The sequence below is a fragment of the Urocampus carinirostris genome, chromosome 2, assembly GCF_059441175.1.
Source record: "Urocampus carinirostris isolate Australia breed hairy pipefish chromosome 2, RoL_Ucar_1.0, whole genome shotgun sequence".
Lineage (NCBI taxonomy): Eukaryota > Metazoa > Chordata > Actinopteri > Syngnathiformes > Syngnathidae > Urocampus > Urocampus carinirostris.
The window spans coordinates 50,101,430-50,127,153 of record NC_142350.1 but is presented as its reverse complement, the minus strand read 5'-3'; the positions used below and the strand labels follow the sequence as shown (position 1 = coordinate 50,127,153).

Sequence of the window (25,724 nt, the reverse complement as noted above, 5' to 3'; positions counted from 1 at the left end):
GTGTTTCTGTCCGTCAGGGTCCATGATCGCCTCATGGACACACAGGAAGCTCTTTTCACTGCTCTAGATACTTTCTCAAACGGACAGGACGTCGCTTGTTTTGTCCTCGGGGGAGTTGACTCACCCTTCACCTTTTTGCGTTCACTATTAGCTGGATCTTACTCTCAGTTGGGATTTAGTTTGCTGCCGCTCTCCTGAGTCCAACTTCTTTTTCATAGAACGCTCGTCCTCCTCAAAGAAGGCTATTTGAGGTGATGCTGTCCTCACCTACTGTCATCCTCCAGCCTTATGGATTGCCTGTCTATCCTCAGACAACCACCTGCTACCCCAGCATAGTGCAGGTAACATTTAAGGAGGAGCTCACCGGTTGCGATTACTGTAATTTTCATATATGCTGCAGCTAACGTGTCGACCTGGCCACTATATTCTAGAAGCAGAGGTGGGTAAACGTTTTCAGTCGCATTGGGTTAAAAATTGGCAAAAGGGCAAAGTGGAAAAAAAAATATTCATTTAATTTTTGTATTTACCGATACACTCCCAAATTAGAAACCTCTGCAATTCATGAAGAAGAAGATAATGTAGTCCTATTTTTTATTTCTGGGCATTACACTCAGGCAAAAGTCCCAAAAATGACACAAAAAAATTGAGATACTTTTTTTAGAATAGCATTCGAAGATAAGCATTAGTAAACAAACACACACGCAGACATTTACAAGTGCTTGTCATGTTTCTTTTTGTCTATAAACAATTTGATCAAATAGTCTTTTAAGCACAGAATGTTATAATATGCATTGAAAAATTCAAAATGCAATACATATAGCTGGGGAGTTGTTTATCTTTCCATTAAATTGAATAAATATTTTGATGAATAAAATAAGTGCATGATAAAAATAACAAGTAAAGAAAAACATAGCCAGCTATTTGAATGCTGGGGACTAAACTGGTACAAGATCAACACATTTTCATTAGTAGTACTCCCCCCTATTGTATAACAATTATCAGTATATTTTTGAAAAATGTATGACATTATTCTGCATCGTTTCTTTCTTCCAGTGATCAGTCAAGTAACTGTACCTTTGATCCTTATCGGTGGGTGCCAGAAGATTCTCAAAAAAAAAAAAAAAAATTATCTACTTATTATCTGCTCATAATGTATTACAGGGAAATATATGTAATAACTTATTTGTTTTGATGAAGCAGTTTAGGACTGCACTGGGAAAAAAAAATCAAAAAAGGTACAATTCTTGTTCATAATTTTCCTGATTTTTCTTTCTTTTTTTTTCTTCTTTTTTTTTTACCCTTCAAAACCCCAGAAAAGCAGTACATGTAGTCAAATAAAATGTTGATCTACTGGAAGAATTTCTTTGCTCATCTTAAGCATTGTTTTGGTTTTCTAGAAAAAGGAGATAGAAATATAGAAAACTCTGAAAAAAACAGCTCAAAAATGAATTTAAATGCTAAATTACAGTGGAATTATTAACCAAAAAGAATAATCCGTATTACCTCCAGAGCAGAAATAATACAGTACAACTACACTGTCCATTTAGGAAACATGACAATTTAAACTTTTAAAATTATAAACTGTTGCTTGGAATTAATTTCTTAACATTTTTGACGGACAGGATAGTGTGGCCAGAGATTTTTTTGTGTGAAAAAAAAGTGTGCCAGGGCTCAAAAAAGCTGTTGAAAACACTGCTCTAGGGTGCCCAACTGTCACCTTGAGGAAAAAAACACAATAACAATGGGATGTAGTAGATTCTCTGTTTCTCTTTCTCTCTCTCTGGTGTGTCAAATTAAGGAGACGTTTTCATTTTACTCAATTAGAACGCATTTTAAGTCAATTTTAATGTACAATCAAACATGAATGTGCATGTCTCCGACATGCGTCAATGCCCCAATGCATCTGGCGTGTCTCCACCTCGCCACATGTATTTTTAGGCAGGCAGATAATCGCATGACAAGATTCTGTCACCTATCTGGTTTTCCGCAATCAGCTCCTCTCAAAATAGAGGGCGGGAGGCTTGTTGATAGTATAACCGGTGCTCTCCAAAATTAAGTTGTTACAATTCCGGAGGTGCTGTTTACTACCATAACCTTTGTATCGAAGAAGTCGGATTGACTGCACGCAATCATGTTTCCTGCCCAATAATATGTTTGTTTGTATTGTACAATAGATATTTTAGTTTAAAGTTCAACACAACTTCAGCCTTACATTAACCATTTGAAAGTATTTTATTTAACGTACAAACCGAATAAATGTATTCAAAACAAATAAATAAATAAATATATAATGAAGGTAAGAATGAACAAAAGCAAGCAAGAAAGAAAGAAGTGAAAAAAGAATATAAGCAAACAAGCCAGAAAGAAAGCAAGAAAGAAAGAAAGCAGGAAAGAAAGGAAGGAAGAAAGAAAGAAGGAATGAAAGAATGATTGAAAGAAAGAAAAAAATTCACAAACGCAAGATAGCCAGAAAGAGGGAAAGAATGAAAGAAAAAATGAGAGAAGGAAAGAAAGAAAGTAAAAAAGAAAGAAAGAAAAAAGAAAGCATGTAAGCAGGACAGCAAGATAGCCAAAAATAAGATAGAAAGAAAGAAAGAAAGAAAAAAGGCACAAAAGCAAAATAGCCAGAAAGAAGGAAAGAAGGAAAGAAAGAACGATAGAAAGAAAGAAAAAAAAATCACAAATGCAAGATAGCCAGAAAGAGAGAAAGAATGAAGGAAAAAAGGAGAGAAGGAAAGAAAGAAAGAGAGAAAGAATGAAAGTAAAAAAGAAAGAAAGAAAAAGAAAAAAGAAAGAAAGCATCAAAGCAGGACAGAAAGATAGCCAAAAAGAAAGATAGAAAGAAAGAAAGAGAAGGAAAGAGAAAGAAAGAAAGAAAAAAAAGCACAAAAGCAAAATAGCCAGAAATGAAAGAAAGAAGAAAGAAAAAGGAAGAAGTAACCAAAGAATCAAATAGAAGTAAAAAAGAAAGAACAAAAGAAAGAACAAAAGGAAGCAAAAAAGCAAACAATGCTACCCCTAATGTCCATATATAAAAATGAGAAACAATTTCATAATCCATAAAAAATACATATACATACATAAACATACACACAATATATATATATATATATATATATATATATATATATAGGCAGCACGGCGGCGCAGTGCTTAGCACTTGTGCGGCACAGTTCATGTCATGGGAACCTGTCGTGGGTTCAAATCCAGCTCCAGACTTCCTGTGCGGAGTTTGTATGTCCTCCCCGTGCTTGCGTGGGTTTCCTCCGGGCACTCCGGTTTTCTCCCACGACCCAAAAACATGCATTTCAGGAGAATTGGCCGGTCCAAATTGTCCCTAGGAGCGAATGAGTTGTCTGTCCCTGTGTGCCCTGCGATTGGCTGGCAACCAGTTCAGGGTGTCCCCTGCCCACTGCCCGGAGATGGCTGGGATGGGCTCCAGCCCCCCCGCGACCCTAATGAGGATAAGCGGTACGGCTGATGAGATGAGATGAGATTAGATGAGATATATATATATATATATATATATATATATATATATATATATATATATATATATATATATATATATATATACATATACATATACATATATATATATTTGTTTGAGAGGCAGGATTTCTTTTCATTTAGTAATTCTAAGAGCTTATATGTACTTGAGCATGTCACTGGCCACATCTGCAGCCAGTGAGGACGGTATAAAAAAAGTCACGGCAGCTGTCTTGGGGGACACCTGGTCACGAGCTCTTGACCTTCGAACCTTCAACCGACAGCTGAAGTGCTAAAGAGGACAAGAGTTGAGTATTTCCAGACGAGGGGGTCTGCTGTCAACAGTTGCTGGGATTAAACAAAAGAAGGGGGTCCGATTCCGTCTATCTTACTGATAAATTCAGACGATAGGGAGTTTTGGCCTGACGCTGTCAATGACAGTCTTCTGAGGATTACAGATTTATTCAATTAATACATTGCAAAGATAAATACGTACTTTGTGGAAATAGTTGATATGGTGTCACTTTACAAGCATCATGCTTCTCAAATGAATCAAAGAACTTCCTTCTCTTTCCTGATTGGAGCAATACTAATTCATAGCTTTCAAGACTAGCGAAAATAACATCATATACCAGCTCTTTGCAAAAAAAAAAAACAATCGGGAAGAAAGCATAAGTGCCATTTTCATGATATCCTGACAAAAAACAATAGCAGACCTATATAACACAAACCAAATGCAGACCCATAAGCAGTGTCTGAAAAAATGTCTGCCTGGACGCTAGGGGCGTGCATCTTTTACGTCGGGCGTACAACTTACAAAAATGTCTCCAACTTTTTCAAGGAAAAATAGAATAAAATAAATAAAACCGAAAGATTTTTTTCACATCAAACGTTTGCTTTATTCCGATTTCGAAATCTTCGTTCGGTTTGGAAATTTCTGAATTTCGGTTCGTTTGGCAATTTGCATACTCGGCAGCCGATCAGAAGCGTGGATCTAATGACTTTGTGCTTCCGGACTTTCCCTAGCATTATAAGGTCGTGAATTTACATATCGTTTTCCAAAGTAGACGCACAGAAAACACAAGAAAAAATGACAAGTGGTTAGGAATCAAGCCAAAACCTCAGCCCCAGAATAAATATTCAAAAGAAGCAAACAAAATTGATGACGCTACAAAACGTAAACGTACATTAAAAAAAAAAGGTGGAAAAAGGAGTTCTCGTGGCTTGTAGCAGACGACGCAACGCAAACATTGCACGGATAAAAATGAGTAAATACAGGTACATACGGATGGCAGATGGAAAACAGCGATGTCATATATATGCAATGAATGTTATAAGTAGATTTATAATAAACTTAATTTTAAAGTGTTGTTCTGTCATATATTCTGATTATCAATCCTTAATACTTTGCAACAATGTTAGTTTTTTTTGCGATCGTCGTCTTATTGTGTTTCAAGCCGTGAAAAATGGGGCAGGCATTTTTATGGCTGGGCAGGCAACTTTTCAGAGACGACTCTAAAAAGTTGCCTGCCCGGGTGTCCGGTAACTTTTTGTCATGAGTTTCAGACACTTGCTAAAGGTTCACGTGGTATGCACCAACAGCATCCTATGTGATTTATTAGCTAGGTAAGACCCTTAACCTCCCTGCATTAAAATGGCAAATGGTTTAGTCCATTAAATCATTGCTTAGAGCAGGGGTGTCAAACTCATTTTAACTCGGGGGCCACACGATAGAACAGACATTCTGTCGGGGGCCGGACTAGTAGATTAAAGACGAAGGAAAAAAGAGATAAAAAAAAAATAGGGAGGAAAAAGGAGAGAGGACGGGACAAAGAAAGAAAAAGAGAGAGAAGGAGAGAGCGTGAGAAACAAAAGATAAAAAGCCGTGAGAGAGGGGGAAAAGAAAGGGAGAGGAAGAAAGAAATCCAAAGAGAAATGGAAAGACAGAAGGAGAGAAAAGAGAAAATAAAGCGCGAAGGGTATAAAGAGAGAAAGAGAAAAGAGAGAAAAGGAAAAAAAGGAAGTTAGAGCAAAAGAGGTTAAAAGACACAGAGAGAGAAAGAGACAAAGAGCAACAAAGGAAGAGAAAAAGAGAGACACAGAGAGTGAAAGAGACGGAGACAGAGTGGGAGAAAAGGGGTGGAAAGAAAGAGAGAGAGAGAGAGAGACAGAGAGAGAGAGGGAGAGAAATAAATACAAGTACAGTGTCTTTGTGAGAGGCACCTGGCTTTGGCAATATCAAGTTGACATATTTCAACCTGCAGCTTGTTTTTCTCTTGCGCTTCTCTGAGTGTTGTCTCGCGGGCAGAATTCATTCCCTTAGCGGGCCTGATTTGGCCCGCAGGCCGCCTGTTTGACACCTGTGGCTTACAGTTACAGCCACCAGGGTGCAATTCGTTTTCGCCATTGCATAATGTTTATGTTTCCAGCTATGGGTCCGGCAAAAAGAGGAGAGAAAAAGAGAGGCAGGGCTCCACCTACGGTCGAAAAAATAAATAAATATGCTGTCGCAAAATATGAAAGTGGGGGTAAACTTGCAGATTTGAATACGGGCAAAGCATGTCCACGATCTCTACACAAAAAGTGACCCTAAAGTCTGCGACAGGTATCACTGTTTTATCAAGCCACAGGACAACGTTTTAATCATTTGGATATGTGATGCCGCGTCAGCTCCACTCCAACAATGACAATGAACCAGAGGAGCCGTTATTGAAGGAAGAAATGAAGGAAGCGTTCGATTGCTGGGAAAAACTGCAGGCTTTTATCACGAAGTCATCCTGATAAAGCCAAAAGCGGACAATCAATGGAGATGTTCGATGAAAACCGTTCGAAATGAGATCTAGACAGAAACAACAATAGCTGGATCGCTATTTTATGTGTGCAGGAACCAGATTGGCACAGTGAATGGAAAAGCGAGCTAAGGCATTTAACTAACTTTTTACATTAGATCATTTTCATTCGGTTGTTGTTGTTTTTTTGAACTGTTCTTGGCCAATAAAGCTTTGTACTGTACAGCAACTTTGTCTTTTGCATTTCTTTAGCCTTATTTCTTGTTTTATTTATTCTATGTGGTATATTTATGAATGTTGACCGAACATTAGTGCACCTATAGGGCAGTTGCAGTTAATTTGTTGAGGGTTGGGTTGCATTTGATGACCTTGGAACAGACTAATCCGGTTTCAATTTGTTTCAATGGGGAAATGTGTTTCGATTTACAACGGTTTCATTATATAGAACCAATTTAATGTATAAGAAGAGGTACCACTGTACTTCTATTCTGTGTGACTTTTAAGACGTATATTGTTGTAGTGACGGTTTGACGGGATTGGTGGTGGGTGGGTGCTTTTGTGGCAGTGGGCGGGTGTGTGGGCAGGGGAAACCATTAAAAAGTGCGACAGCTGAAGTTACTGGGGCTCAGAGATCAGGGGGTGCACCAAAGGGGTAAGACAATACTTTCGCTGTGGTATTATTCTTGAAAAATAGCCAAAACATTTTTTTGATATTTCATTGTTTTTTTAACCTTTGTTGTGCGCTACTCGTACATTTAGGATGAAGCCTGAATATTGCTTATCAGCATTTTCATTCATTTATTTACCTATTTATTAGGTATTACTATTTATTAATTCAGTATTACAAATATTTGCTATGTAATTGGATTGATTTGCAGCATTAACAAAATAAAGAAGTTAAAAAGCATGTATTTAGGTGATTTATGTGATTCAATTCTTTTTTTAAGTCATTATGTTTACATTTGTGAAATACCACACTAGAATTCCCAATGTTAGATTATTACCAAAAAGCGTTTGTGTCTCCATACCTGCAAAGGTTAATTTGACATTTTCAAAGTGTTTATCATATGTATATATACTTGCATGTTGAGCGTAAAAATGCCTTTTTTGCACCTAAATTGTTTTGCTCCAAAACTATATAGTGTTAAACAAAGTAACACTTTTAAAACTTTTTAAAATACTGTTAATACAAGTGTGTTTGTAAAATAAGCAGAATGATAAAAAATTTATATTCATATCAAGCGATTTTGCTATTTAAAGGGTTAGTTTTTATTATTCTATAAGATAAATATGTAAAAATATATGTATTTTAAAAAGTATTATTTTGGGTCACTCATGTTAAGGTTTTTAATTTTAGTAGTAAGATAACTTAAAAATATATATATATATTATTCTCTTTAGTATACAGCTAACTATATAACTTCCATCCATCCATCCATTATCTGCATCGCTCATCCTCAGTAGGGTCACGGGGGTGCTGGAGCCCATCCCAGCTGTCTTTGCGCAGTGGCCAGGGGACACCCTGAACTGGTTGCCAGCCAGTCGCAGAGGACTCAGAGACAGACAACTCACTCGCTTATTCACACCTAGGGACAATTTGGACCGGCCAATTCACCTGACATGCATGTTTTTGGAATGTGGGAGTGCCCGGAGGAAACCCACGCAAGCACGGGGAGAACATGCAAACTCCACACAGGAGGTTCAATCTCATGACCTCAGAACTCTGCGGCACACGCGCTAACCACTGCGCCGCCATGCTGCACTATATAACCTGTAAAAATATATTTAAATAGCTGTAATATATTAAATATTTGAAAAGTATAACTAACTTTTTAACTAAGATAGCTAGCAACCTAGACAGCATAGATAGCTAGTGATAATTTCAGTCACCGTAGAAAACAGTAAAACTATAAATCTAATCAACTAACTATCAGGTATATAGCTAACAACGTACCCAGGGTTTTAACTAGCTAGCAATTATTTAGTTAATGTTTAAATTATTTAAAACCATAAACCATAACTACCTACTAATCATCCAAATGACTCTCGGGTTAGCTCGCAACCTGGCTACCCACTTTCTTAGCCAGCTCACGATAACAGTTTTATCATTTTAACAATTAAAATAAACAATACTGGGCAGCACGGCGGCGCAGTGGTTGGCGCGTGTGCGGCACAGTTCAAAGGTCTTGGGAACCTCCTGTGTGGGTTCAAATCCAGCTACCGGACTTACTGTGCGGAGTTTGTATGTTCTCCCCGTGCTTGCGTGGGTTTCCTCCGGGCACTCAGGTTTCCTCCCACATTCCAAAGACATGCATTTCAGGTGGATTGGCCGGTCCAAATTGTCCCTAGGTTTGAATGAGTGAGCTGTGTGTCCTGCGATTGGCTGGCAACCAGTTCAGGGTGTCCCCTGCCCACTGCCCGATGATTGCGGGGATGAGCTCCAGCACCCCCGCGACCCTACTAAGGATAAGCGGTGCAGCTGATGAGATGAGATAAACAATACTATCCATACATACATCCTTAAAAATTCTGCCCGTCTTTTTCCAGGGGGCGCCCCCGCAGGAGGCGGGCCCTGGCGGCGCCGACCCCACCCTGGCTCAGGTGTACGCCGGGCCCCCCGCCTTCCCATCCCCGGGCCAAGGGCCGGCAACGTCGGTGGGCAGGCTGCCGCCATTGGAGTTCAGCTCGGGGCACCCCGGCGGGGAGTACCCCGAGCACGCCCAACTGAGGGTCTTTCAGGGCCCACAGCTAGAGGGCGCCGAGCCCCTGCCACCTGCCAACACGGTAAGAAACAACAACAGATAACTTCTAAGTAATGTATTAGTCTGATATTTGTATACTTTTACATTGTTGAGGGGTAGGGAACCGTTTCTATTATGATTTATGATTCATATTTTTCCTAATTCTTCTTCTCTGAAAGGGACAGTGTGTATTATTTGACCACTAAATGTCGCTGTACCGTGTAGGGCAGGCATATCCAACGTCCGGCGCAGGGCCCGGTTACGGTCCGTGATCACACTTTTACTGGTTCGCGGCCTCTGTCATAACATTAATAATATGTTGACCATAGTATAAACAGGGTTGGGTAGGGTTACTTTAACTTGATTACTTTCAATTACTTTTGGATTACTCCAATACCAAATATGCTAATGAAAGACAAAAGAAACTAAATATGAATAAAATTACTAAATTTTGTGCAGGCTTGGGGAGTAACGGAATACATGGAACGGGAAAAATGATGTTGGCAAGCTGTTTGGATTTATTTTCATTTTGTTTCTGTCGCATTTTAAGTTAGTTTTGCCGGAGATCAAAGAGATCAAAGCCAGGAGAGAAAGCTTACCACGTGTTGTGAGTCATAATTTTATTCATATTTAGTTTATTTTGTCTTTTATTAGCATATTTGGTATTTGAGTAATCCAAAAGTAATTGAAAGTAATCCAGTTAAAGTAACCCTACCCAACCCTGAGTATAAAATACATTTGAACAAGTACAACAACAAAAAAATACATTTCATCAGATGAGGGCTTTGGCCACCCTTGGCTTTCTGTGAGAATTGTAGCCCGCCCCATTTCCGACATGGCCACTGGAATTTAAAAAAGGAAAGTTGACCGTGATGGTCGCCGCTTCTAGGACAAGTGGAAATTGGAGTATTTTCTCACACAAAAAAATGTGTATTTCTCTTACGTAGTGGAATCCATACCTAAAAGTCGTCTCCATGCTTTTCTAGCATCTTGCTGCACTTGGCAACGTTTTTTTCCTCCGTATTAGACAATACAGTGCCTAGTGGTGAAATATTACACACTGGGGCTTTAACTTAAATTAATGAGTGCAAGGCCTGTTGGTATTATTTTTATGCTGTTATTATACTCATTCTTAGTTTTTCTCTCATTTTCTTGTGTCTTTAAAGTGTTTTGTGGTTTTTTATACATTTTTAAAATAAATTAATTAATTTGTTTACCAAAAATACAAACAAACACCCCCAAAAATTATGACCTTGAAAGGTTAACCATGATCTTGATTTCAAGACAGAACGTAGCAGCAGTGACCCAGAAAAACAACCGGCCCTTTTTTAATGGCTGCCATTCCGAGCGTGACATTTCTGACTTTCCGAGCCGCCTCAAATGCACCATCCACGCTCTAGTGCAGGGGTGGGCAAACTACGGCCCGCAGGCCGCATGTGGCCTATACGGCTTTTGCCTCTGACTCTACAAACGAATATGGTCACAGAGAAATGACTATATATATATATATATATATATATATATATATATATATATATATATATATATATATATATATACCAATAACACATATTTTCATTTTGTCCCCCAAAAATACTACTACAGAAATATTACAAAAGTACTACAAAAGAAGCAATTCTAGAAAACTAATTAACACCTTAAAACCAGGGACCTGATATTCTATTTTGCCTTCACTCTAAAAAGAAAGAAAATACAATAAAAATATTACAAAAATACTACTTCCAGTGGTACTATAGTACAAAAATACTACAAAAAATATTTAAAAAAATAAAGAAATACTATAAAAGTACTTCTACAGAAATACTACAAAATATCACTGCACAAATATAATGCTTCAGAAATATTACAACAGAAATACTACAAAAATACAACTACAGTAATGCTAAAAAATACCTTAGATATACCCCAAAATACTACAATGAAAATACTACACACATACTACAAAAATACAGCATAAATTTAACTGCAGTAATCTTTTAAAAATACTTAAGAGTTACTACAAATATAATACAGAAATATTACAAGAATACTACTATGGAACTACTACAAAATTACTTCTACAGAAATACTACAAAAATGCTGCTACAAAAATATTACAACAGAAACACTACAAAAATCCACCTGCAGAAATATTACAAAATTCCGACCACAGAAATACTAAAAAATGCAACTAAAGTTATACTATGAAAAGACTACAGATATATTACAGAAATACCACAAAAATACTACTATGGAAATGCTACAAAAATACTACAGAAATACTACAAAAACACTATTATCAAACTACTACTAAAATGCTACTGCCCAAATGTTTTAAAAGCACTTCCCAAATAAATCCACAGTAATATTACAAAAAATCTGTAATTTTACAAGAATACTAAAAAAAACCTTATTATAGTAATACGACAAAACTAAATATTAAAATTAGTACTTAAAACAGAGACCTAATATATCACTGTACTTAAATTGTTAGTGTTTCAAAACCAATTTCATGAAACTAATCCATTTAAAAACAAATATAACATGTACAGTAGATGCCTGCAAGTATTCCTGTCCCCAGGATCGGCCCTCTGGCCAAATATTTGAACCCAATGTGGCCCCCGACTCCAAATAGTTGCACACCCCTGCTCTAGTGGTGTCCCATTACCCTTTTCCAAGTAATAGCCCTTGACACTTGCTTGGGAAGGCGCCACCTGTTGGCTAAAATAAAATAAAATAAAAGGCATCATCTTGTTGGTCTTTCTCTTTGTCTCCTTATCGCTGTTGGACTAAAATGGTCTTTTGTGTGGCCTGGTATATTTCATATCGATACAGCCCCTCACACACAAGGCCGGGAGAAAAGGGAGGCAAAAGGGGGTCAAAAGCCAGACCGGATGACCCGTCCTCTCCCCCGAAACCTCTCCCTCTCTGAATTATCACAAGACAGGTCCAGAAAATTATTTTGCATCGTGACATGACACCACCAAACCGGCTCAACCCTGAACTTTGACCCCCGACCTGTGATGTGTGTGTTATTGTTTGTTAGCTTGTGTTTGTGAGTCTTCCCCTTCCTTTTTTCTCCTCTCAAGCATTCAAATAATAATCATACTTTCCCTTTTACCCAGTGGTCCCCAAACTACGGCCTGCCTCCACATTTGGTCCAGCCACCTGAACAGTACCAGATAGCATTTCGACGCCATTTTTTTAACCTAAAATTAAAAAAGCTAAGTTTGGGAGCGCCTTTATGGTTGAAACGGGATTTTAAACCAGGCGGCTCAAGAACTTCCGCCATTAGACCACCAGTGGTATAGATGACGAACGAAAAGGCATTAGATTTTAGCTCATTATCACACTATCTTTAGATTAATGAAATACATAATAACCAAATAACACTCTGAGGGTTCTTCACGGGAAAAAAGTCCATGGAACACAAACTTTCTGTCGTCTTATCCAAAGTTTTAACAGGTAGAAATGATAACTTGAAAAGGCAGTAGATTTTATTTTATTGTCACACTATTCATAGTCACAGTGCCAGAGACCAATGTTAATTTTGTAGTGCACTATACATGTAATAATGACAGTTGATTTTATTCTATTTTTCTATTCTCATCATTGTAAGTTAATAATTTATTGTCATTGTCATATGTGGAAAGCACAACAAAATTAACATTCGACTCTGGTACTGTGACTAAAAATAGTGTGATAATGACATAAATCACCTGCCTTTTCAAGTTATCGACACTACTTGTTAAAATATGCATGGCATGAACCTCAGAGTGTTATCTGGCTATCATGTATTTCATGATTAGTGTTAATATTTATTTTCTGACTGAAAATCCAGAAGAGTTGTTCTATTGTGGCTTTCTGGAAAACAATATTATTTAAACATTCAGGCACTCCTTCAACCGTCCCAATTTTTCGGTTACAAACTGACCTTGGCCCCTGATCACAGATGGGAAATCTTTTGTGGCCCTCACAGGAAAAGTTTGGGGACCTCTGGTTTAACCCCTGGCAGCAAAGCAGCACCTTGACCCCATTTTTTTGTGTGTCTTTTTTGTTAGCTTCTTCGTCCTTTCTGTGCTACATTTAGCCCTCACTGGAAAGCTAATAATACCTTCCTGTGCATTTATTTCCTCCTTTGTTTTTTTTGCACCCTCACTTTGTCTTTGGAAAAAAATTATGATTTAACACGCTGCTGGTGTTCCCGACACGTTGATGTACACACGCTATATGACAGCGCACTAGCATCATGGTGCATTGTGGGAAATAGAATGTTTCTTTTTCTGGTATTGGTGCGCATGTGACAGTCAAGCCAATTTTGTTTTGTGTATGTGTTTCACTTTGAGACGTTTGTTTTGGTAGTCGTACGCTCGATTGTCTTTTGTTTTTGATTTATTTTGTTTTCAGTTCTAGCAGGCTATTCAGCCAGCTAGCTATCGCTGCAGCTAGCTAGTAAGATAAATAATTAGATGGATAGCAAGATCAATCGCTAAACTAGCTAGTTTGCTAGATAGCTAAATAGTTAGATAGATAATAGCGAGCTACATAGCTAGATAGCTATCTAGATAGTTAGATAAAAATATAGCTAGAATTTTTTAGTATATTATGATCTAAATTTACACACTTAAAAAATAATATTTTAATCCGTACTTTTTTTTTTTTTTTTACAACATTTTACCCGTTTTTTTTTAAACTAAAATAAGACAATTAATTCACAAAATGATTATTACCTGATTCATCCTTTGTATCCTTTGCTTCTTTTAATCATTATTTTACAATTTTTTCAAGATAATTTCTCTTGTAAAACAAGAAAAATAATCCTGAAATTCAACAAAGTTGCCTGATTTGGCATATAATTTCCCCCCTTTTTTAGGATTAGTCATTATTGTCCTCATTTTCATTGAAAGTCGTTTTGGAATAGTAAGTGACATTTTTGTGAGCTAATATCCAAAAAAAGAAATACCCAACAAAGATTTTTTAAACGCATGAAGTTATTTTGGACATTTACCAAGCAGATTACGAATCCAAATTGTTCAAACATTTTTGGACCGAGAAAAAAGTCACATAACCAAACTCTTAAGAAGCTAGCTTCATGCTAGTGTGAAACGATCGAAACCAGACCGTAGGTAGGATAATGATAAAATTGTAAAACCCATTCTTTTTTATGATTGACTTTGAGTGGAACCAGTGGACGAAACTGAATGAATTATGATTAGTTCACATTGATATAATTATGGTTCACAAACGCTACGATTGTTCTAAAATGTGAGGAAACTGTGACGGAGAAGCAACATGAACTTTGGTAGATAAGTCAATCAAGAAAGAAGCCACAGAAAGTCTCACAAAGACTCAGGATGCTTTCAAGTGACTATTAGGTTTTTGTTTTGTTTTGAAGTCATCAAAAATGTTTTTCCAATCAATATGAAACGATTGCTTTTGTATGAGTAGAGCATGGCGGCAAAGTTTGGCGATTATTCTCGCTCATTTGTCATCAGACCAATTTGCAGCAGAGGTGGGTAGTAACGTGTTACATTTACTCCAGTACATTTACTAGAGTAAGTTTTAGGACATTTTGTACTCCTGGGAGTATTTTTAAATTACTATATGTTTTACTTTTACTTGAGAAGATTTGTGATGACGAAACTGTACAGTGTACTCTCATTCCGCTACATTAGGCTACATTGAACCCGTTACTCAAATCCCCTCCACGTAAGTACGCGTCTGTCCGTCTCTTAGCTAAGGCATTTTTTTTTTTGTCCACGACCTAGTTTCTTTTATTTTAATTTGACAAGTGAGCCAAAACAACCACCAGGTGGCACTTGTGAGCAGGATTTGGCCTCACCAGGCTGTACTTGCCCAAGACACACCACAAGAAATGGTGCCCCTACGACCCTAGTGGTTAAGGGATCCACTCACTAACCCTAACCCTAACCCTTTTTACTTCGATTGAGTCATATTATTCCAAAGTAACAGTACTTTTACTTGAGTAAATTTTTGGGCTACTCTACCCACCTCTGAACTGCAGTTTAGTTCCTTCCGACAGGCATGTCTCAGATCGTCCCCTTTCCCCTTTTTTACTTTCACACTTCCTCACATTTGCCTGAGAGGGATCACTGGTTGCGGAATGCTCTTTGCTTTGGATCACCTGACCTGGTGGAAATGTCTTGTCCAATGTGTTGCTTTTTACACAACCAGGAAGTGATCAGATTCCCACCACTTTCAACCTGTCTCCATACTTCCTCTCACAATCTCTCTCTTTCTTCCACCTGTTTATACGGGGTGTGGTCAATCGTCACTGTTCGGCCCTTAGGAGGAAGCGTTGGCCCCCGTGACCTCTGACCCCCCAGCTCTGGGCGGGTCCGCGACATCGGGCGGCGGCAGCGACGACGAAGGGTCAGGAAAGGGCCAGCCCAAACGTCTCCACGTCTCCAACATCCCATTCCGCTTCCGGGACCCGGATCTCCGACAGATGTTTGGGGTGGGCACCATTAAATATTGTCTAAAACAGGGGTCACCGACCCTTTGAAAGCAGAGAGGTACTTTTTTATTACTGCCAGTTTTATACACATTCCCGAAATAACAAAGTATAGTGTTATTATCATGTTATTACCAGGTAGTAACTATTAGAAGAAAGGTTAAAATCCGCTCAATCATCCACTAAAACATCATGACAATTATCAGTCTAATTTCCTAGAAAATCACACCGACCCATCACCAGTTAAATATTTTCAGGACCGCACCGTGGGCTACTCATATGTTCTTAGAGCACCAGGTTAGTGACCCTCAATGTGGAATAACCACACAAAATTGAGTCGTATTGGACAAAACGACTTCCCATTTTGGGTCATTTTGTTTAGGAACAACGCAAAAAATTCAAACAAACTGGTCCGAGATGTGGATTGGTCCAACGTGACTTATGCTTAATAATCTGTCTTTAACACGTTAAAACAATCTTATAATTCAGGGGAGCAACATTTTTTAAGCTGAGTGCTCCTTTTTGGGTTTACAAGTTTGACATATGTTATTACTTTGTTATTACTATATTATGTTAATACCATGTTGTAATTATGAGAAGTACGGTTAGAATAGACTCAGTCAATCAATAAAACGATTGCATTGTATAAAGGCACTGGGTAATCTACATATACAAATTATTTTTTTCAGAGAAAAATAAAAAGAATTGGTGCTGTACTCAAAGACACTGACCATGCCAATGATTTATCATGCCAATTGGAAAACTTATTTTCTAGGAAATCGCAATGACCCATTCCTGGTGAGCTATTTACAAAACAAGTTTTTCAGGGGTATCACATTAGTGACCGCTTTTTCCAACAAGTTCACTCAATGCTATGTTATTACTATGTTATTACCTGGTTGTAAATAGAAGTAGGATTAAAAATAGGCTCAGTCAGTTCTAGCTATAAATAAATTAAATTTCCTAAAAATTACAATGACCACTGGTGAGCTTGTTTCAGAACAAGTCTGTAGGCTACTTAGGTAGTTTTCAGGGACATCACGATAGTGATCCCTTTTCCCAACAAATTTTACCAATTACCATGTTATTACTGTGTTATTACCAGGTTGTAATTAGGAGTAGGAGTATAAATAGACTCATTCAGTTCCAGTTATAAATCAAATCTCCTAAAAATCATAATGATCACCGGTGAGCTAGTTTCAGAACCAGTCTGCGGGCTACCATGGTGGTCTTGGGGGCTACTTGGTGCCCATGAGAACCATATTCGGAACCCCTATTTTAAGTTATCTCAGCTGTTTGACTTTGTTTTTGTTTTTAAGACAAAGAACAGACAAAATGTATCAGAATTAAGTAATGAATCAGCTGTTCATGACATCATTATAATACAAAGCAAAAACGTCTTTTCTAGCAATTCGGGAAAATCCTGGATGTAGAAATCATCTTCAACGAACGGGGGTCCAAGGTAAGCCTCACTTAATTAAAATTAGGGCAACGGATAAAAACTTAAACAAACTTGAATGCAGGGATTTGGGTTTGTCACTTTCGAGAGTGCCGCCGAGGCCGACCGAGGCCGGGAGAAACTGAACGGGACCATCGTGGAGGGGAGGAAAATTGAGGTAAGAATTTAAAGAGGTCGATTATCCGCACCGATATTTGGAAATTTGATGGTAATCGTTATTTTTCTTTTTGTTTGACGGGCCAATTGAATATATTTAAAACTGGGTTACTTAGGCTAAGACGCAGCCGAGCCTCTCCTTCCCTCTCTCCGGGGGCGGAACCACCGTAGCAGGAAGAAAAACGTTAAAGAGCAGTAAACTGCAGCAGCTCTGCTAACTCCTGAGTCCCGACATGCCTGTGAATTGAAACCACTGATAATTTTGAGATTTTAAAAAGTCAGTGGTAGAAAAGCGTGTGAGTGATTAAAACATAGCGTAATCGTTTTAGGGAAGCAGGTTCGGGTGAAGACTGATATATTAGCTCTTATCATAACATTACTTGCTCAATGAAGCGTGTGTATTTCTGATTGGGAAAGAGGGCATAAAGAGCACTCTAAAGTGGCAGGCTGTGTAATTAGCTGTTAGCATAACATTAGATAGTCAATCTAAAACAGGAGTGTTCACACTTTTCAGTTCGCCAGCTAATGAAATAAAAAACGAATATTAAATATGAATTTAAAATAACATTTTTCTGCATTATTCTTCCTTTTCAGGTTAATAACGCCACCGCTAGGGTGGTTACCAAAAAGCCTCAAACGCCTCTTGTGAATGGTGACTTATCAAGTAAGATGCAATATAAAAAATTAGTTTTTTTTCCCATACCTACTATCTTTTTTCTCATCTGTGTAGCTACCGGGTGGAAGATCAACCCTGTCATGGGGGCCATGTATGCGCCAGAGCTCTACACGGGTAAGTGAACGCAACACATTCGATCGCACACTGAAAAAACAAAATAATAAATAACGCATTGGCTAAAAATTCTGGTCATTATAAGTATATTTTTTTCTTATTTTATGATATTTTATCTTGCTTCAAAGGAGAGAAAAAATGAAAAAACACTTAAAAGCTCATTTATGTGTAACTTATATAGCGACCTCTAGTGGTAAAAAAATACTTTTTTAATTTTAATAAAACACAATTGATTCAAACAGTAATCAATAACACATGTCAAGTCAAGTCCTGTTTTATTTGGGACATCCTTAATCACAAGGAGTCTCAAAGGGCTGCACAGACCACAGACTATTGCAAACTACAGACTATTATGACACCATCACCTGATCTAAAACCTACACGAGGGCAAGGAAAAACTCAACATGAGGAAAATGAAGAAACCTTGAGAAGGGACGCACATGACGCTGCTGGACCTTCGTGCTGCTTTTGACACTGTGGACCATAAAAAAGAAAGAGTGGTTAAAATTCTCCTATCAGTATAATCAATTAATGCTAAGATCCGGCTTGTCTCTGAAGAGCGCGTGGACGCTTTACACCGACAACAACGGCGACCAGATGAGGAAGGTGCGATATCTGAGTCAGATCAGGTAGCTTCTCCTGCTACATGAAAAACAGTATAGTATCTGTTTCATGTGGAGGAGCAAACCCCTTCCTCAAAAACAGGCCTGGAGAGGTAATGGCACCTCAAGGCTGTACTTACCCAAGACCCACCACAGGAAGTGGTGCCCTTAGGACCCTGGCGGTTAGGGAATCGTAATTTGTGAACTATGAGGGAGTTAGTTATTTTTAATATTATCAATGTTCGTATTTGACCCCAAAAAAATAAATACATCTTAAAACAAGAAATGATTTGCTTAATAAAAACATCTTCTTCTGTTTATATGCTTTGCCTGTTTTCTAATCCCACTTTCTATTTCTCCAGTGGCCGGCTTCCCGTACCCCGTGGCGGCCCCAGCGTTAGCCTATCGCGGCTCGGCGCTGAGGGGTCGGGGTCGAACCGTCTACAACACGATCCGCTCGGCCGCCACGCCGGCTGCTGTGCCGGCCTACCCGGGGTAAGGGGCGGGCGACAAAGAAGACTGTGTGTGGAGACCCCAAAAATTAGAAACCTTATATAAGCCTAATAAGGAAGGCCCTGAAAACATATTTGCCCCCCTTCTGATTTCTGTGATTTTTACATATCTATCACCCACAAAGGTTTTAGAACTTCAAACCAATTTTAATATCACACATAGACAACCCCAGGAAATACCAAGTACTGTGATGAAATTTGGATTCCATTTATTAAGGCTCAAAACAGTCTAAGCCTGTCTGGCCCCATGTGAAAAAGTAATTACCCCCTGTTGGGTCACCTTTGACAAAAATCAAACATTTACGAAAATTGGTAACGAGTCTTTCACAAAGCTGCGGAGAAATTGAGCACCTCTCTCCTTTGCAAAATGATTTCAAATTGGCCACATTGGAGGGTTTTCGAGCAGGAACTCCCCATTTAAGGTCAAACCACAGCATCTCAATTGCAAGTTGTCCTGGTACTGAGGTAGCAAAGCAGCCCCAGACCATCACCCTGCCGCCACTATGCTTTACTGTTGACATCCTCTTCTTCTTGTAAACCAGATGTAACGGGCTCCACACCTTCCAAAAAGTTCCATTATTGACTCATCAGTCCACAATTTTTTTTTCTCCAAAACTCCTAAGGATAATTATAGTGGAGTCATGAACACTGACCTTATCTGATGCCAGCAAGGCCTGCAGTTATTGGAGGTTTTTCAAAGTTCCATCGTCACACTCTTTAGGTAATCTTAGTTGGTCGACCACTCCTAGGAAGGTTTTCCAATTTTCTCAGATTTCTTTATTTGTGGATAATGGGTCTGGCAGTGGTTCGCTGGAGCCCTAAAGCCTTGGATAAGGCTTTGTGACCTTTTCTGGACAGTTCTATTACTTTTTTTTCTAATTTCTTCCAAGAATTTATTTGGGTTGTAGCATATCAATTTTTTTCTTGAGATTTTGTAGCCTACTTCACTTTGTCTTAATAAAAGTGTGATCTTGATGGCAATTAAACTTGCTTGTGGCCTGTGGAATTGAATCTAGCTTTCCTAAAACTGTGGTTAGTCACAGTATTTTTGTGATTTAACGGAGGGGATTTCTTTTTCACATAGGGACCTATGGGCTTAGATTTTTTTTGTGCCTTGATTATTGGAATCAACGTTTCAAAACTGTATTTCTTTGGGTTGTCTCTGTGTGATAATGCAATAAGTGATAAATGTGCAATAAAACACGGACTATCTCTCTCTATATATATATATCTCTCATCTCATCTCATTAGCTGCACCGCTTATCCTCAGTAGGGTCGCGGGGGTGCGGGAGCCCATCCCAGCAATCATCGGGCAGTGGGCAGGGGACACCCTGAACTGGTTGCCAGCCAATCGCAGGGCACACAGGGACAGACAACTCACTCGCTCATTCACACCTAGGGACAATTTGGACGGGCCAATTCACCTGAAATGCATGTCTTTGGAATATGGGAGGAAACCGGAGTGCCCGGAGGAAACCCACGCAAGCACGGGGAGAACATACAAACTCCGCACAGTTAGGCCGGGAGCTGGATTTGAACCCACGCAGGAGGTTCCCACGACCTCAGAACTGTGCCGCACACGCGCTAACCACTGCGCCGCCGTGCTGCCCTCCCTATATATATATATATATATATATATATATATATATATATATATATATATATATATATATATATATATAGAGAGAGAGAGAGAGAGAGAGAGAGAGAGAGAGAGAGAGAGAAAGAGAGAGAGAGAGAGAAAGAGAGAGAGAGAGAGAGACAGAGAGAGAGATAGAGAGAGAGAAGCACGGTGACGCAGTGGTTAGCGCGTATGCGGCACAGTTCTCCTGTGTGGAGTTTGCATGTTCTCCCCGTGCTTACGTGGGTTTCCTCCGGGCACTCCGGTTTCCTCCTACATTCCAAAAACATGCATTTTAGATTAATTGGCTGGTTCAAATTGTCCCTAGGTGTGAATGTGCTTGCAAATTGTCTGTCCCTGTGAGCCCTGAGACTGGCTGGCAACCAGTTCAGGGTCTCCCCTGCCCACTGCCTGAAGATAGCTGGGATGGGCTCCAGCACCCCCGCGACCCTACTGAGGATAAGCGGTGCAGATAATGGATGGATGATACTTTATAATTTTCCATTATCAAACATTTTTAAATAGCGCTGGGCAGCCACTAGGCAGCGCCAAAGAGCATCATGCAGCTCCAGAGCCACCTGGCGCTGAACAACGCCTTAAACAATTTAAACTGCCTTAATCATTTCATATTTTTCCCTTTTTTTAAATCAGGGTGGTGTATCAAGACGGTCTCTATGGAGCAGAAGTCTACGTACGTCACTTTACCTTCTTGATTGTTGAGGTCCACTTCAGGCAGTCGGTGAAATTCCGTGTTTTTTCTGTTCAGGGAGGTTATCCAGCTGCATACAGGGTGGCCCAGACGCCATCGGCTGCTGCAACGTACAGTGACGGGTAGGCAGAAATATCAGAAAAAAAAACCTTCATCTGGTGGGAATTGTGATGAAAACTGATATTTATGTTGGTGTGTCAAGGTATGGCCGCGTATATGCCACGGCTGCCGACCCTTACCACCACTCAGTGGGACCGACAACCACGTATGGCGTAGGCACTGTGGTGAGTTCACAAACACTCCCCAAAAGTTACATTTTTAAACCGGGGTGTGCGGATCGATCCATATATCAATGCAGTCAATACTAAGCAAGGACTTGGATCACATCGATACTATTTTCCTGGGTTCGATACGTTGCTCCTCAACCCATTTCCTCGATGCATTGTTTCTGTATGTAGCACAGGCCTCCCTGGCACCCAGCAACCTCAGCCACACTCTAAGACTGGCTGTTTGACTGACAGGCAGACTTTTATCACCTCTCTCTACCAGGCCTGCAAGGCAGAAGACAGGGACAAATCTTTGCACATAACCCCTACCAAAAGCTAAAAATGACGGAAGCAAATAGGAAGTGCTGCGTGGTATGTACTTTTTTTCAACAACAAAAAAAAAAAAAACAATGCCTGTCTGTTTGGCTCAATTACTCCCCTCTAAAAATAAACAGACTTGTCAGATTGTTTTCAATACTTGAATTAGCCTCTGGCCATTTGATTGACACCACTCTTGGCCAATTGCAAGCTTTTTTCCTCAGTCCTTAGCCTGTGACCACCTATGAGGGCCTGAATAGAAAAGAAACCAGTGGGTCTTCAAAAATCTTTCGCCAATAGTGACCTTTTCAAATGTGGATTAACACATTGGTTAGCTAATGAAATTCTCAACATAAATATGTACACGTCTACGGTGTGTATTCTAATCAGAGCCGAAGGTAAACATGCGAATAGCCAATCGTGATTCATTTATACGCACCATTATTATGTGGAAGTGTTTACAATCATTAATTGACTTCTAGAAAGAGAGGTGAAACATTTACAACTCTTTCACAATGGCTAAAATTTGGCCAAAGTAAAATACACGGTTGCAGAGTTTTAAGGGCTGTGAACTGGTCATCTCCAAATGGCCACTTTTGGAAACGCCTAGACCTACCATTAGAAAAATGGGTAAAGTGTGTAAAATGTGTTTAGTTTTTTAGATTGTGATCAAATTTGACAAGGTACTACGTAAGGCTTCTAGTTATTGTCTCACCAGTTTTTCAGCCAAGATGACCATGCTGCAATCATCTGCAGGTGTTTGATTGCAAAATAAGAGGCGAGAATAAAAACCTTCTATTTAAGCGCGTTCCAACTTGGGTTACTTAATGTTGGTAGAACTTGCAGTTATTGTTTCAGTCTGGGAAAGAAAAATCGAGTCTTAACCTTCAAAAGAAACCAAAACCATCCATATTCTCCTTGGGTACGTCTTGGATTGGGATTTTTAGCGAATTTTACAGGAACGGTAAGGGGTAAGATTTTTCTACTTGTTTTTCTAGCAAAATATGTAAATGTGTAATAAAATTCAGCATATTTTTCCTCATCTAACAAACACTTTTTTGTTTTCCTTTTTTTTTTAAATCTTGGAAAAAATGATTCTCAAAATGAGAATATTTGTCTTCCAGATAAAGAAAAAAGTGATTTTAACTCCTCCAATTGTGAAGATTGCCATGCCCTGAGAAGATTTACTTGCTTTAATCAACTACTTACAGTTAATCGTAATTATTTATGGCCATATTCCTTAGTGAGGGTAATGATTCGTGTGCCCTTTTCATATTTTTTGATAATAGCAAGCTTCGTTGCAATGGTTCTCATGTTTTTGCTTTCCCCCTTTAGAATCACTACATGCTTTAGGACCCATAGCAATAAAACATGGTACGAATAATACAGTGTTGTATTGCTGGCTCAGAAAGTCTTTACCAAGCACACGCTATTTTGATACTGAATAAAGAAACAAAAGGGCATCGGGGGAGGTTGTTCAGCTTATAACATATTGGCATTTTCAGAATGCTGTGACGCCAACCAACACCAGACGTGACCGGCGTTTTATGATGTCAACCAATAACAGACAGGCATCTTACAGATCTAATTCATTATATGCACGAAGACAGAAAAGTTGAAACTGTACGTTTTCGAGCATGTGAAATAATATGTTGTTAATGTCGTATAGTGGGGTCATTGCTGTAAAGAGGGGCCTAAAACATCTTATTAACTCTGTTAGGTGAAAACATCGTACGGCGGGCTTGCCGTATCCGGGGGTCTACTCTACTTGTGTATATGTACTTTTTTAAACTCAGTACATTATCCACCACGTATAAATACACGAATTCTAACATTTATTGTTTTAATTTTGCAGGCTAGTTTGTACCGCGGAGGATACAACCGCTTCACTCCTTACTGATAACTAAAGCCACCAACGCCACTGAATTCGCTGAAGTTGTAAATATTGTGTACCTCACTGGGAGATCTTTCAGTTTTTTTCCATCACGGATCAAATTGTACAACATTTTCATAAGTTGTCTGGCTGATTTGCCCAATTGTATTTATTTGTGGGTGTGTTGGAGTGTGTGAGACAAGTTTGTTTTCTTTCTTTTCAGCTTTATGCAGTTGACTGGATTTGATTGGGGTTTTATTTGTTTCTTACTAACAAACTACCTCTTTTTGTTTTGGCTTTTCTCTTTTTTCCTGTGTTCACTGTTTGATTCTTTTTCTTTCATTTGGCTTTTTAAAAAATATAATCTCCTGCTTAAACCCCTCTTGCTTGGCTGTTTGTTGGATTATATTCCTCCTCTGTGGTTTCATATTTTTCTCTTTCTTAGCTTTATTTCATGTATAGTAATTATTTCTCCTCTATTTTAGCTTTGTTTTCTTATGTGGGACAAATACAAAGTTGTTTCCTACACGTGCTTGTTGTTTCCACTTTTCATTTCTTAAATTTGACTATTGTTTTTTGCATTTTTCTATTCTTTCATTCTGTTACTGCTTCTACTATTCCTTTATGGGACTTTTCTGAGATGATACCAGGTGGCAAATACTGGTATTAAATTTAAATTGTCCAGTAATCATGATTTTCAGTACAATGCTTTTGGACTCTTACAATTGCCTTTCATTTTTAGTCAATGGCATACTGTAGTACACGATAGTTGAGTACAATGACTAATATGAGTTTGAAAAATAGTGGTATCGGTGCTCTAATTTAATGCTTTTCTATCTAGAAAAGAATTTTGCTATATTTTTCCTGTATCGATTACCTCTGTTCGTTTCTTTATTAGAACAAATAGTTGAACTTGTTTCATCCTTTAGCATTTCATCTCTAACTTTAGATCTTTTATCTCCTTTGCATGTTTCTTTCTTTTAATTCTGCACCTTTACTGCTTTTAGTATTCCTCTATTGAATTTTGCCGTTTGGATACCAGGCAATCGATACTACTGTAAGATTGAGACTTTCCATAGATCTTGATTTGCAGAAAAAGGCTGAGGGTACTTTTCATTATCAACTCTCAGTTGGATAAGTCGCAGTCTGTAAGTGTAGTGGCTACGCGATAATTGAGTGCATGGACTAGTATCGGTTTGAAAAGAGAGGTATCAGACTACCTACTTTAACACTTTTTCTAGCCCACAAATCCACAATATTATTTCCCGTATAATTTACTTTTGTGCTTTCACTGTCCTTGCTTTTTATGTAGAACAAAGTAGTAAAACGCTTTTCTTCCATTTGGTCCTTTTGCACTTTTCATCTTTTAAATTAGACCCATTATTGCCTTTGCATGTTTTAGTCTGGCATCTGCTGCTTTCATTATTCGTTTGGAATGAAACTAGGAAACCGATGCTGAATTAAGAATATAGAAATTTTCTGTAAACCCCAATATTCATAAAACAATGGTTGAGGAATTTGAATGATCTGCTGCGTTTGGAATGTAGTATTCTATATGTAGTGGAGTACTTCAACTAGTATATATTTAAAAAAATAGTGTTATCAAACATCTTAACTCAATGCTTTTCTTGTTTTATAAGCAACGTATTAACTATGCATGGCTTTTATTTTCCTCTTATGGTGTGCAATCTTTCCTTCTAGTACTTAGTTGCGCTTCATCTGAAATGAAAAGCAATAATTTCCCTGAAAATGTTTCTAAAGAAAACGGTATCAATTTTGGATACACCTGTGCTATAGACTATACTAGTCACTATAGTTTAACATTTCATCTCTTATCTATTCTTTGTGTAGTATACTGCCAACTGCTGGCCGACACGTGCAAGCAGGTTTCTTGATTACTGTATTTCAATATCGGGTATATCAT

General features: G+C 38.5%; 1 protein-coding gene across 4 annotated transcripts; it reads left to right on the top strand.

The window, feature by feature from the left end:
* Positions 1-131: 131 nt before the first annotated feature.
* Positions 132-24,738, top strand: rbfox1l (RNA binding fox-1 homolog 1, like). 4 transcript variants are annotated; one of them, XM_088328018.1, is made up of 12 exons: positions 132-341; positions 8,826-9,062; positions 15,330-15,497; positions 16,903-16,956; positions 17,018-17,110; positions 17,704-17,773; positions 17,840-17,899; positions 18,864-18,996; positions 21,286-21,325; positions 21,401-21,465; positions 21,546-21,627; positions 23,783-24,738. In XM_088328018.1, exons 1-12 carry the CDS (start codon positions 255-257, stop codon positions 23,825-23,827), a joined length of 1,134 nt encoding a protein of 377 aa, XP_088184144.1. In that variant the 5' UTR covers positions 132-254; the 3' UTR covers positions 23,828-24,738. The 4 variants fall into 4 exon arrangements, with proteins under 4 accessions (XP_088184144.1, XP_088184142.1, XP_088184143.1 ...); XM_088328016.1 differs by having other exon boundaries at positions 17,704-17,899; XM_088328017.1 differs by lacking the exon at positions 23,783-24,738 and having other exon boundaries at positions 21,546-21,828.
* The last annotated feature ends 986 nt before the right edge of the window (positions 24,739-25,724 follow it).